Source organism: Asparagus officinalis, chromosome 1 (genome assembly GCF_001876935.1).
Source record: "Asparagus officinalis chromosome 1, Aspof.V1, whole genome shotgun sequence".
NCBI lineage: Eukaryota > Viridiplantae > Streptophyta > Magnoliopsida > Asparagales > Asparagaceae > Asparagus > Asparagus officinalis.
Genome location: NC_033794.1, coordinates 76,667,140 through 76,681,064, shown reverse-complemented (window position 1 = coordinate 76,681,064; position 13,925 = coordinate 76,667,140). Strand labels below are relative to the sequence as shown.

At 35.7% G+C, this 13,925-nt stretch overlaps 2 protein-coding genes across 4 annotated transcripts; both read left to right on the top strand.

Annotated features, from left to right (window-relative positions):
* On the top strand, positions 3,844-7,883 carry LOC109826323 (nuclear pore complex protein NUP50A-like). Of its 3 annotated transcripts, none has more exons than XM_020393345.1 (2): positions 3,844-3,949; positions 6,181-7,883. In XM_020393345.1, the coding sequence occupies exon 2, from the start codon at positions 6,196-6,198 to the stop codon at positions 7,570-7,572; it is 1,377 nt and encodes a 458-aa protein (XP_020248934.1). In that variant the 5' UTR covers positions 3,844-3,949; positions 6,181-6,195; the 3' UTR covers positions 7,573-7,883. The 3 variants fall into 3 exon arrangements, with proteins under 3 accessions (XP_020248934.1, XP_020248950.1, XP_020248943.1); XM_020393361.1 differs by having other exon boundaries at positions 3,859-3,949; positions 6,119-7,883; XM_020393354.1 differs by lacking the exon at positions 3,844-3,949 and adding an exon at positions 3,957-4,049.
* LOC109836018 (zinc finger MYM-type protein 1-like) lies at positions 12,107-13,404 on the top strand. The gene is made up of 2 exons (XM_020403963.1): positions 12,107-12,847; positions 13,144-13,404. Exons 1-2 carry the CDS (start codon positions 12,107-12,109, stop codon positions 13,402-13,404), a joined length of 1,002 nt encoding a protein of 333 aa, XP_020259552.1.

Below are 13,925 nucleotides of genomic sequence, written 5' to 3'. Positions count from 1 at the left end.
AATATTATACGGGCTATATGCTAATGGTGTAAGTATTTTATTATATCATTATTATATTATTATTTATTATTAATAAATTTTTTATTATGTTTTATTAGTTTATTTATATATTATTATTATTTATTATTATATAATACATTGTTAACATATTACATACTAGAATTTAATATGTTATTATATTGTTATATAAGATATTTTATTTATTATATTTTTATATTATTTAAAAAATATTACTAATATATTAGATTAATTATAATATAGTATAGTATAGTATAATAAACATGTTGATAATAACTCTATGTTAATTACATTTAATATATTATGTTAGATATTATATTAACACCTTCTGAAACTCAAAACCAAAACACCAAACTTAAAACACCTTTTAGGTGTTTTGAAATAAGTGTTGTGTTTTTGGTTTGAGGATGATTTAGCTCAAAAAACATCATGATTTCCAAACGTATGGTATTTTATTTTTGGCAAAAACACTATGGAAACAAGTAAAACACCATGGTATCCAAACGGAGCCTAAATTATTAGTTTTCCTACTTATTATTATGCGGTAAACTATCTACTATAAATAGCAACAATTAAGGGCTTAAATAAATTTGCTTATTGATTCTAGAAGTTAAACAAATGACTAAAAGGAACACATCACACTCAAAAACAGTAGAACAAGAACCTTGCACCACTTCTCTCTACTGATATGAAGAGAGCGACATCTTATGAGCAATTTAAAATTTTCAGGATAGAGATATTTAATAGCTCTTTAATTTTTTACTTTTATTGGTTAATTTAGAAAAATCCCTCAATAGTTTGTAGGACTCATAAGAGATCCTCAAGATGAGGTTTTAAAAGTTACGTTTTTTGCCTCCTTATTTTCAAATTCCCCATTAATACAGTCCATCCAAATTAATATTGCAAATATATAAACATACCATGTGAATTCTGTAAACCCTAGAGGGGTTGCTGCGGTTAATCAATTTGTTTGATGGCAATTTCATGATCTTTAGGATATAATAAATGTTGCTACCCACTCATGCAAACTGTGGACTCTGAGATATGTAGAAAGATTTTCAATAAGCAGGTAAAATTTCGATACTTTGAATTAATCAGGGACATCATAGCATTCTAATTAAGGTCCAAGAGTTAGGTTAAGGTTCAGGAAAAACCACGTAATCAAAATATAATAAGAAGTTTAACTTAGTAGACTCTTCACATCTTCATCCAGTAAACTAAACGCATAGAATTGAGTTCATTTCATAACAAATAAGCAGAGTAGGAAAATGTTATTGAAACCTAAAGACTACGTACAAAATGTAACCGAATACACCTCTTTGTTAACCCAAGGAACAATAAAAACTTCAAGAAAACAATTACAAATAGAATATTGAAGATTAATGAGGTGATGCTTAGCAAGCAATATGGAAGAGGCGGTGGAACGGAAAAGCCCAAGAGCAGCCCAAGTCTGAACGAACTTTTCAAGATTGGGAAGAACTTCTTTTTTTAGTTAAGGGGATATTTGGATGTTTACACCTCATCACTTTTTATTTAGGTATTTACATTGTTCAGTGGAACAGTAGCTTATGTGATATCTACATCATTTCTAGTCAATACACTTTTAATTTTACGCACTTATTATATATGTAAACACTCAAAACTTTTATTAAAACGTTATACCGTAATATTTTTTTTTCTTGAGTTACTTCTTTTTGAGAGCTTTCATTCATTTTTATTTTAGACTTTTTATATGCATCCGAAGATATCTACGTGCAATATACGTATACTATACTAGTGTGTGTGTATGTGGGTGTGTGTGTGGGGCAGAGAGAAAGGGAGATTAAATATGTTGAGACTCATGACTTGATGAGAGTTAATCTCTTGGAATCGCTATTCCTCGAAGTAAATTAACCAATCCATACCATAGGATTTTTTTATTTTTTATTTTTATTTTTATTTTTGGTTGAAATGAAGTACAAAGATATGTTAAACACTTAAGAAGATCCCATGCTTACAGTTGAATACAAGAACTACGTATAAAGGTGGAGTCCGTCAATAGATTAAAAAATTGATTTAGGATCACAAACAATAGTTGCAAACAAGAAAGACAAACTAATTGAAGTCATCATCATATACATTCTAAACAAAAATAAGCTAACAAAAAAAAAAAATTTATTTTGAAGAATTTTGTCCTCTTCGTTAACGTTGCTTATGAACCTTACATCAACCTTAACTATTTAAACTCAACTTGAAATTGTAAATTGATTAAAAATTTTGCCGTCCTTTGCCTTTTTAATATGTTTTTTTTTCTCCCAATATGTCGCCGTCTTGGATTAAAAATGAAGAACAAGAGAGTTCCCAGTGGAATAGAAATGAGAAGGCTTTGGGCCTTTTCTTCATTGGGCCACGAATGGAACACATTGCATTCCAACTTTGATGCGGGGGGACAAATCAAATAGTAAGGAAGAACCGAAGAAGGAACTCAATAAATTGTTTGTTTCTTTCTATTTTGATTTTTGTTGAGATACCCTTTTCGTTTCATTCGTTGAAATATTTAGGATTAAAATTGGATCATGAGAGATCTCAAGTTCAACATTGATTTTTTTTATTATAAAATTATTACAAACGATATCCCTTGGGTGTAGATCCTATGTAACTTAGATGGGCCTAATGATAACAAGAGGCCTTCTAGGCCTTTGAGGATGTGAAGAATCAATATATTAGCAATTCCCTCTTACTTCTTAAAACTTCCCGCTTATCAGAGGGCCTAATTAGAGCATCTCCAACAGCTTCCCCATTTTATTGGTATTCTCATTTTTATAGAATTTTAGGTTTTTTTTTGGTCCAACAGATTCCTCATCACATTCCCAAAAATAGGGATGGAGGAGGAAAAAAGGGAGTCTTCCAACCTCTATCCAGGCTCCGGCTTTTGTTAGAGAAACAAAAACAGAAGAAAATAAGTAAACAAAAGCTTAGGAGCTACGTGAGAATGCTTAAGCTACGAGCCCTATAATGTTAGTTGCCCAAAAGTACCCAAAGGCCCAAAGATAGCCTACATAGTCTCTTATTGTACCCGTCAACTCGAATTCAACTAAGGATGCAAATATTTGACAGAATTCAACTAAGGATGCAAATATAAATGAAACATTTGTATCTGGATATCAGAATATATGTATAGTACCCCATTGGTGGATTCATGTGGAGCAAAGTGATGGGAAAATCCATATTTTCTGGCATAGGCAAAAATCCATATTTTCTATCATGAGCAATTCATAATTTCTATAATAGGCTTCTGTTATTCCTACCTTAAACAGATGTTGCTATATTTTGACTTAATTTATTTGGTATTTACTTATTAATCATGTACCGTCACCACTTTTTCAGAAACCTTGAATCTACCACTGTGATTATTTTGAAAGTCGAAATTTGTTTTAGTTTAGACTAAAACAGGGTTGAGAGCACTTTTGGTGCTATTTACACTTAAAATATCACACAACATTAATTAAAAACAAAAAGGGGGAGAAAGAAAAGAAAAGAAAATTAGATGGCCTCTCAAATTTATCAGCTAATTAACCTCCCAACCCAACGAAACCTTTACGATTGTGATTTTTATGTGACGCTCTTGAAAGCTTTTCCTGCTATTTAAGAAATCGCCGACGTTTATCTAAACTTGTCCTAAACGAATCATAAATCCGGTCCACGGATCAAGACGAATTTTAAACCCGAGCCCTCTCAACCGTCCGATCAATAGAATAGAAAAGTTCCCCCAAACCAACGACGAAGATTAGCCTCGCACAGATAAGCACAAAAAATAAAACCGGACGCGATAACAGTACATTCGACAGTAGCTCCTTCTACCCGAGGGGGGGTTAAAAAAAAAATAATAATAATAAACAAAACGGAAGGAGGCGTTTTTTCTCCTCGAGGATCAAAATCAGTGGGTCTTGAGGTAATTTCTCTCGATTTTTCGTTCGTTTTATGATGTTTCCAGCTAGGGTTTCTGCTTTTACGTTCTCCATTTGATGGGTTCTTTTGGAGGTCGTAGTTAGGTGAAAACCCTAACCCTAAAAATCTGAAGTTACTTTCTGCTCCTTTGATAATTTTTCGCCTATTGGAGTAGGGTTTTGTTTGCAGCTGGATTCTTCTGGTTGCCCACGAACCCTAAATCTCTCGGGATGGTCTTATTTATTTATTTATTTATTTATAGTTTTCCCTATTTGTTATGCGGAATTGAATGTTTGGAGCTTTTATTATTATTTGCTCTAATTTTTGTCTGATATGAGTAGGGGACTTAGAGTACCTGTAGCATAATTTAATGGGGGGAAAACAGAGAGACTCTGTAGTTTTAGGGTTTTTGTTTTCCTTTTCTTTCTGTTGACGTGAGCCATTTATTCCTTCATTCACGATTTTGGATAAAACAAGCAAGAGACCAGTCTTTCCAATTGTAATCGTTGGTAACGGCTTTATGTAGTCGTATTGCTGATGTTATGAAGCGAAGCCTACTGAAGTCAAATGTAATGCGTAATATTCGAAACAATCACTTTACTTGGGTTGCTTCGCTTTATAAGCAATAATTGTTTATGGATTTAAATTGAGCAAGCTCTATATGTGCATACTTTTTGTGAGATCAGTTATGATGCATATGCCACAAACACAGTGGATACTTGCTGATAGAACAAATGTATCTTTAATTGTAACGTTTCTTTGTTGTTCCATTGTTTATTTCACATTGGCTGTGTTCATTTGTTTGCCAAGCTTTTGATATTTTTTTTCCGGTTGAAGATTTATTCTTATTGTGCTGGGCCCAAAAGAGTTGGGATAAAGTTTTGTTTTTATTGTTATTGATTTATACTTGTTCTCTTACATTTTACGAGACGGGTCATTAGACTGTGTGCATGCTTCCCATCCATTTCTTTTGCTCTCTTTTTCGCATCATTTGACATGGATCCCTTGTTTACTTTATCATTCGGGGAAGGTAGTACTCACAACATTGTATTTAACAACCATGTTTGTGGAAGGTTTTTTTTTGGCACAATCTTAAAGTAGATCTTGTGGCTTATGATTTCATTTAGCAACTAGTAGACTTGCAAAAAGGTAGTCTTATGCTATTTGTTTCGTGTGGAAATCCTTGGAAACCCATGGAAAGCCTCTAACACCATCAGCAAAGGAAAAGAAGTTTTCCAAAGGTTTCCGATTATTGTGTTTGGTACACAACTTTTTAAAGATAGGTTTTCCTAGAAGTGGGGGGAAACATCAGTTTTTGCAAGGAAACGATAGGTTTTCGTAGAAGTGGGGAAAACACCAGTTGTTGCAAGGAAACCAATTCCTCTCCAAAAAAGAGGAAATGGGGGTGGAAAAGGTAGGAAAGGTGCCTTTTTATTATTTAAATAATGGATGATGATGGGAATAGGTAAAATATAATAGTTAAATAATAAGAGAGGTTTCCATCTCAATTCGTTTCTTATTTTTGACTTTTGAACCAAACAAAGGAATGGGGTAGAAAACGTTGCTCCCCTTGTTTCCATGCTCGGGGGAAAATTTTGTTTCCTAGAAACATATGGAAAAGGGGGTGGATATATATATCTATACACACACATATATCTTATACACACACACACACACACGTATATGTATATATATATCTACATGTATACATACATATATCTACATATATACATACATATATGTATGTATACACACACTGACACACACACACTACACACGCACACGTACATGCATATATACATATGTACATGTATATCTACATATATACATACAAATATGTACATATATACGTACATATGTACATACATATATCTACATATATGTATGTATACACACACACACACTACACGCACACGTACACGCACGCACTCATGCACACACACACGTACACGCCCACGCGCACGGGCCCACGCACGCACATGCCCACGCCCACGCACATGAGCGCACACGCATGCATGCACGCGCACACGCGCGCGCGCACACACAACACAACACACACACACACACACACACACACACACACACACCCCTACATACATATAGATACACACAGACACATACATACGTAGGAAACCAAACAAACACGCCCTTAATTTTGCATTTTTTTGACTAGGAGAAATCATGTTATTTTGGTGCTAGCAGTGTGCTAACATCTAGTTTCTTCTGGAAAATTAGGAGTAATTTTCCACGATGGGCGATTCGGAAAATGTTGCATCCAAGAAGAGGGTTGCTGGGAGACAAATCTCAAAGGAGAATCCTGAGCTTGATGATGATGGTCCTGAACCGGAAATGGGGACTTTCAAGAAAGCCAGTGATGAAGTATTGGCAACCAGGAGAATTGTGAAGGTACGGCGCTCCCAACCCGCAGTAGCTTCTTCCAATCCTTTCGCTTCTCTTGGCATGGTTCCGCCATCTGACTCCATTGCAAATGCCACCACCAACACTTCTAATGGTGATGAGGTGGGAGCAAAAGATGGTGCTGATGAAAATAAGGAAACACCTGTAGAGGGTAAAGGAGAAGAAAGTGGTTCTTCAATCAATGAATCAAATGGTGAGGACAGCAACAAGAAAGTTGAAGAAAAAACCTGTTTTCCATCTGCTAAGGATGCTAGTAAGGTTGAAGGTGATGCAGTTGAAGAGGAAACTCCAGTTATTGAAGCTGAGAAAGATGTCAAAAGTGGAGAAGCAGCTAAGGAAATCAAAGAAGAAACTGAAAAGAAATCTAGTGGAGAAGAAACTGAAGATGGAAATGCCCACGAAGAAAAAGCTGAGAAAGAAAAGCTGGAGAATGCTAACAAAGATGCTGATGGAGCCAAGCCATTTGCATCTCTGAGTTCATTTCATCAATTGTCTAGCAGCCAAAATGCCTTCACGGGATTTGCAGGAACTGGATTTGGAACGTCCTCACCATTTTCTTTTGGTTCAGTTGCCAAAGAAGGCGCAGAAACTTCCTCTAGAACCTCGCCATTTTCTTTTGGTTCAATTACCAAAGAGGGGGCAGGAACTGCCTCTGTAACCTCTCTATTCTCTTTTGGTTCAAGTTCTGGTCCTTCTGCTGCAGCTTCTGGGCATGCTTTTGGATTTAAAAGTGAAAACCCTTCATCTCAATCTTTTGGTTTTGGGGCCTCTAACAATGGAAGCTCCAAGGAGGTGCCTATTGAGACAGGTGAAGAGAACGAGAAGGCAGTATTTGCTGCAGATGCTATTCTATATGAGTACTCAGATGGAGGATGGAAAGAGAGGGGAAAGGGTGAACTTAAATTGAACATCTCTTTATCCGATGCCGAGAAAGCAAGGCTTGTTATGAGAGCAAGGGGTAATTATAGGCTGATTTTAAATGCATGTCTTTACCCAGATATGACGCTTACAAATATGGACAAGAAAGGCGTTACTTTTGCTTGCATCAACAGTGCTGGAGAAGGAAATAATGCACTTTCCACATTTGCCCTCAAATTTAAGGATAGTAGCTTTGCAGAGGAGTTTCGAGGAGCTGTAGCAGCAAACAAAGGAAAGAAGAACACTGTATTGAAGACACCTGAGAACTCTCCCATAGCATCTGATGGTTGAGATGGAGCATACTGTTGCAATTACTTTGAGGAATCTCTTTTGTCGACTTCTGCTGGAAGCCTTTTTATCTTGTGATGCCCCATTTTGTTGTTGAAGTTTAGTTTTTTTAGGTTACATGAAACTCGTCAGTTATTAGCCTAGTCCGGATTATAGTCATCTTATTTTGCAATAACTAAGAGAGGGCCTAAGTATAATCTTCTTGTTGCAATCTTGTGTCTTGTATCATCCACCATTTTGATGACCCGTACTATATTACTGTCTCAAATTTCAAAGTTTACCAATGGGAATATGTCAATGCTTTGTCACTTGCATGACTGAAATGCTGCTATTTTTCTAAGCATGCCTTTTGGTAAGGCTGTTGTCCCTTTAAAAACATTGCAGGTTTCACTGTTTAGTTAATGTAATATTACTGATGTATTACATCGCTCACCATGGAAATATGAGTTTTGATCCTGTATAATACTTTTGGATTTGGAGCTTACAAGCATTGGAAATGCTTTCAACTGTAATCTTGCCCTGTTCCTGATATGTTTCTTATCATAAGAGTTCAATCCTCCATCTTTCGACTAAGTATATTTCTTCAGCGATGTTGTAGTTTCTTTTGTTAGCTTTAAGCAGGATGGATCTGACTTGTATTTTTTCCGCCTAATAATATTAGGATTTGGCAAACTCTGAAGAATTAAGTTCAATCTCTTGATAGGGACACAATTACACCGATTGGCAGATCTATGCAAGACCAAATCGTAGGCTTTTGGAGGGGTCTTTTTGATGGTTAGGAGATGAATGTTTCTTTGTTGCATATTTCATGTGAAAAGCATTGTGAATAAACTCTGCAGCAATTTTAGGGCTGAGGAGAAAATCAAAGTTACGTCTATCTGAATTTAAAGATGCGTGATTAGGTCTGTCAAGCTTATATGCAAGGCATGTCGATGCAATACAAAATTGCGTAAGTTTGCTGTCAGTGTATTTTTTGGAATTATATGGGAGGTTGGCTGGTTGTTAGAATTTACATGAAGGGCTTTCGTATATGAAGGCTGATGACTGTTGAGGTTTTGATCAAACTTGCACGTACTAAGTGATCTAGTAACTAGTTCATCGAGCAGAGAATATGTTTTCTGTCTGAGTTCTGTGGAGCTTATTACTGAAATTGCTGATGACAATTAAAACATCATACGAACTTACGAAAATATTTAGCCCTTTAATGTGAGTGTTCTCGAAAACTTCGTGCTTTTCTCCACTCACCGCAGGCAACATTAAGCAAAGGTTTTTTATGGGCGAAACTGAGAAATTTCTATTAGGGTCCATTTTGCTATCTGCACATGTAATGCTTATCAAAGTGTATGTGCTGAAGCCTCATCTCCAATTATATCAAGTTTATTTGCAATTTGTACACTCATATTTTCTTGTAGTTGTTGCGAAATTTCAGGGTGAAATGGGAATTCAACTTTCGGAAGACAGTGAAATATTCTTGTAGTAAGAAGTTACTATTTTGTAAATGACCATTTGATATGAGAAATAGGTGAATGTATTTCATAAGCGTCTCTAGTACATGATACTAGACAAATTTGTGTTACTTTAGTTTTCTGCAACACTTACTGTTGCTGCTTATTAATATTGCATACGGATCTTTGCCAAGCTTTTGAAGATCTATGGCAGAACTACGTGAAATGGATGATTAAGCTCTTACGTACGTTGTTGGGCCAAAATTTTATGTATATTTGTTTCTGATTATGAGGGTAATGACTAATACTCGATAAACTCGCTGAAAATTTGACGTATTACCCAATAAAAGCAGAGGTCTTTGAGCTCTATTACCTGTGAAAATTTGTTAGCAAGGTAGTCATGCTGTCTTAAAATTTGGAAATGAATACTGATTGATGATCTTTTTTTTTTGGGTGGTGGCTTCAGTTTTGTAGATATTTTGAAAGTTTCTCCTGCTTTTAATGTACTGCAGACAATATTCAACTTGGATAATTTGAAAACCTGATTTGATAGCTGTAGTTAACTGAAATTTGTTCTGTCCAGTATTGAAGTCTATATTTTCCCAGACTGAGGTCCTTGTTGGGACACAAGGCTTTCTATATGACTTGACTCCTTGAAAAATGGTAATTAGAGGAGGTTTAGAAAACTTCTTCAGATCTAAGAGTGTAAAATACACTTTGTTATACATGTCATACTTGAAAGTGAATTATTTTCTGTCCCCGTTGGCATTAGAGTCTTAGATGGTAAATCGTATCATAAAACCCCGTGGTGTTCTGATTTTTCTGAACCATAAAAAAAAAACAGTTAAAATATCCAAAGTGACCTTTTACCTTCTCATGAATAGCTAGCTCAAAACATCATGCTCGCATGCGGGATGTTCTGGAAAAAAAAAAAGTACTCTGAAGACGATGTTCTATTCAATGTTGAGTACCAACAGGAAAGAGCAGGAACTGAATAAAGCTTAGACCAAGAGGTGTAGTACCAAAGGCATGTGCATGCATCTTTGATGTCAAGAACCTAAGCCTCTGCTTTTTTATTCTTGCTGTTTCAATATGATTTTTCTACTGTTTCATGTGTTTACAGGAATCTTCTTTCCTTTATGTTTGCTTGTTGCTCTTTCTTTTAGATTGTAAAAGGCTCAACACAAGCACAGCTCTGAGGATAGAACCGTTTCTTTGTGGCTCACTACTGAGTCCCCATCACTTTTATATGTTATTATTGCTACTCTTTTTGTTTGCATTTGTCATTTTCCCATCATTCTCTTTTGGGATCAGTCATCCAAAGTAGTGTCAAGTATATTTATGAAAATGAAGAACTCAGGTCAGAGTTCGGCTTTGGGAGTGGGAGGTCTCTCTTCCTCAATTATGCATCTGGAGGTTTGCTGACTACGGATCCACTTTGGATGAACGTAGTTCATCAGTCTCTTCCTCAATTATGCATCTGGAGGTTTGCTGACTACGGATCCACTTTGGATGAACGTAGTTCATCAGTAGATTTTAATGTACATATTAAAGGGAGAGGCTGACTACGGATCCACTTTGGATGAACGTAGTTCATCAGTAGATTTTAATGTACATATTAAAGGGAGAGGCTTGCATTCAGTAGCAGATAAGTTAGCGTAAAATCTAATCAGATCTACATGATATCAAATGATGCATGCAAACATAGATCTCACTAAATATACCCGTTAGAAGAAAAGGGTGGACAAGCGTTGTTGTGTATCGTACGTAATATAATCACCGGTAGAAGTGCACGTCAAAGGCAAACAGATTGATCAGGCTGTCGCTTGCAAGGAATAATTCCCCTAGGCTTCCTTCTTTTTTGGGAATAAGTGAATAACACCTTTTCCTTGGTTAAAAATAGAAATAAAATAAACAAACTTAGGACTAAGATTTTTATTCTTCTAAGATGTTAAAAATAAACTATGGTAAAAGAAAGATTAAGGTTTTTCAAGAATATATTATCCTAGCTAATCTACCATATATTTTTGAGAAACATTCTCCCAAGGGAGGATCTACATACAGTCCAGGGGGGGTCACGCCCCCCCCCCCCCCCCAATTTTGGGGAAAAAAAAAAGGAGGCTCTATGTGCTCTATTCCTCAAGCCCCCTCAAAATTTTTGGGGGAAAAATTAGGGTGCTCTATTCCTAATTTGGAAAAAAAAATTAGTTTGTGAATATTAATTATTTGAGGGGTTTTATGTATATATTAATAGTAAATACATTACCATGAGCAGCAACAAGATTAATAAATGGGGTTTCATTGAAATTGGAAATTTATGGAGAGGTATTTAGCGAATGGTTATTCTTAAGGGGGTTTATTAATAAAGGGGGTTATTCTTAAGGGATTAATAAATGGGATTTCATTGAAATAGGAAAAGATAATGTATCTTCACTCCATCGTAATGCTGAAAAGGCATGTGAGGATTTGATGAACCAACCGCAGCATATATCAAGGCGATTCGACAACTTCAATGCTGAACAAGTTGTAACAAATCGTCTTCGGTTAAGAGCTCACATACTTGTGGTGCGATTGCTTGCACTCCAAGGGTCGTCTTCGGTTAAGAGCTCACATACTTGTGGTGCGATTGCTTGCACTCCAAGGGATTCCGTTTAGAGGTCACGATGAGAAATCTAGTTCGTCCAATCGTGGTAATTTTCTTGAATTTTTGGATGTGCTGGCCATGGAGAATGACGAACTTTTAAAGGCAATTGCGAAAGCTCCCAAAAATATCAAATATACAAGTCATGATATTCAAAAACAAATACTTCATGTGTTTTCAGTGAGATTGAAAAATACAATTCGTGAAGAAATTAGAGTTGCCACGTATTGCATTATTGTTGATGAAGCCCGTGATGAGTCAAAAAAGAGCAAATGTCTATTGTGTTGCGGTTTGTGGACACTAATGGATTCATTTAAGAACGTTTTTTGGGCTTGTTCGTGTTTCCGATACTGTAGCTTTGACTTTAAAGAACACCATATATTCTGCTTTGGCTCATTACAATTTGGATGTTCAAAATATTAGAGGTTAAGGTTACGATGGGGCCAGTAATATGAGGGGTGAATTCAATGGATTGCAAACTTTGATTATGAAAGATTGTAAGACTGCTTACTATGTTCATTGCTTTGCTCATCGGCTACAGTTGGCTCTTGTTGCGGCAGCAAAAAATCTGACTCCTATTCATATATTTTTTGATAAATTAATTTCTATAGTTAATATGGTTGGTGCTTCTTGCAAGCGTAATGATGAATTGAAGAAAGCTCACGCGGATGACATTGCCCATTTGATTTCTATTAATGAACTCGAGACAGGGCCTGGACTTAATCAGATCAGCACTTTACAACAAGCTTCTAATACGCGTTGGAGTTCTCATTTCAGATCATTATCAAGTTTGATCAGGATGTTCAGTGCAGCATGTACGGTGTTGCTCAAAGTTATGGAGGATGGACTTCCTTCCCAACGAGCCGATGCAACATCTGTTTATGATGAAATGACTTCGTTCGATTTTGTACTTATCTTACATCTAATGAGTGAGATTATGGGGATCACAGATTTTTTTTGCCAGACTTTACAAAGGAAGTCTCAAGACATTTCGAATGCAATGAAGCTTGTGTCATCTACAAAAAGATTACTACAAGAGTTAAGGGATGACAAGTGGGATAATTTGCTTGAAAAAGTGAAGTCTTTTTGTGCGGCTCGTAACATTAATATTCCTGATTTTAGTGCTCAGTGTGTTGATAGACGACGTCGAGCTCGTGGTCATCAAGACATCACCATTGGGCATCATTATCGAGTAGACTTTTTTATGCCGCGGTCGATTCACAAATGCAAGAAATTAATGTGCGTTTTAGTGGAGATGTGACAGAATTGCTCATGCTTAGTTCTGCCTTAAATCCTCAAAATGCATCTGAGGCTTTGAGAATACAAGATATATGCAAATTGGTTGGCATGTTTTATGCACAAGATTTTACAAGTGAAGAAAAAGAGAGTTTGAAGATGCAACTAAAACATTATGAGCATAATGTAGTCAAAGGGTCATACTTCAAAACTCTTTTAACCATTTCTGAGTTGTGTCAATGGTTGGTAAAGACTAATAAATCTGCTACATACGACCTCATTTTTAGAGTGACCGTACTTGTGCTTACTCTTCCAGTTTCTACTGCTACTGCAGAACGATCATTCTCAGCTATGAATATCGTCAAAACTAGGCTTCGAAGCAAAATGGAGGATGCTTTCCTCTCCGACGCATTAATGGTATTTATTGAAAGAGAAATTGCTAAAAGTCTGAGCATTGATGCTATCATTGAAGACTTTGAAAATTTTAAGGAACGTCGAATTCCTTTTAGTTAGAGAAATTTTAGTTATAAAAAAATAGATGATGCTTATTTGACTATTTTCTATATAATATTTGTCTTCCTCTTTTGAAATATTTTGGAGATATTGATGTTGGCTATTCTACTCGTTTTATTTGGGTTGTGGTATATCTCTTGTGAATAAAATTACATTAAGAAAATTTTTTATCTATCTTTTGTACGCGGCCCCCCCAGAACTAAAATCCTGGATCTGCCCCTGCATTCTCCACACGCAAATCTGAATTTTAGATATCCCACAATTTGAAATTCCTTTTGAGATATGACGTCGTCTCCAGATGCCTATAAATATATATAAAGTGAGGTGATGAGTTCTGATGATCTGGAATCTTTTGAGATTTGATTTACAAAGAAACTTTTAGAAATCTAATTCTACAAAATATTTATCTTGTTCAAATCTATAAATATATATATGTCAGATGAGGTTTTAAGAACATATGCATGCAATTTTTTTAAATGATATTGGCTACATATAGTGAGAAATGAACAATGGTTTCCTTC

Bases quoted from the DNA above. Each gene is read 5' to 3' on its own strand.
- LOC109826323 (XM_020393345.1), top strand. From the start codon at position 6,196: ATGGGCGATTCGGAAAATGTTGCATCCAAGAAGAGGGTTGCTGGGAGA.
- LOC109836018 (XM_020403963.1), top strand. From the start codon at position 12,107: ATGAGGGGTGAATTCAATGGATTGCAAACTTTGATTATGAAAGATTGT. The intron at 12,848-13,143 runs GTAGACTTTTTT...TGGTTGGTAAAG, and splicing joins CCATTGGGCATCATTATCGA to ACTAATAAATCTGCTACATA.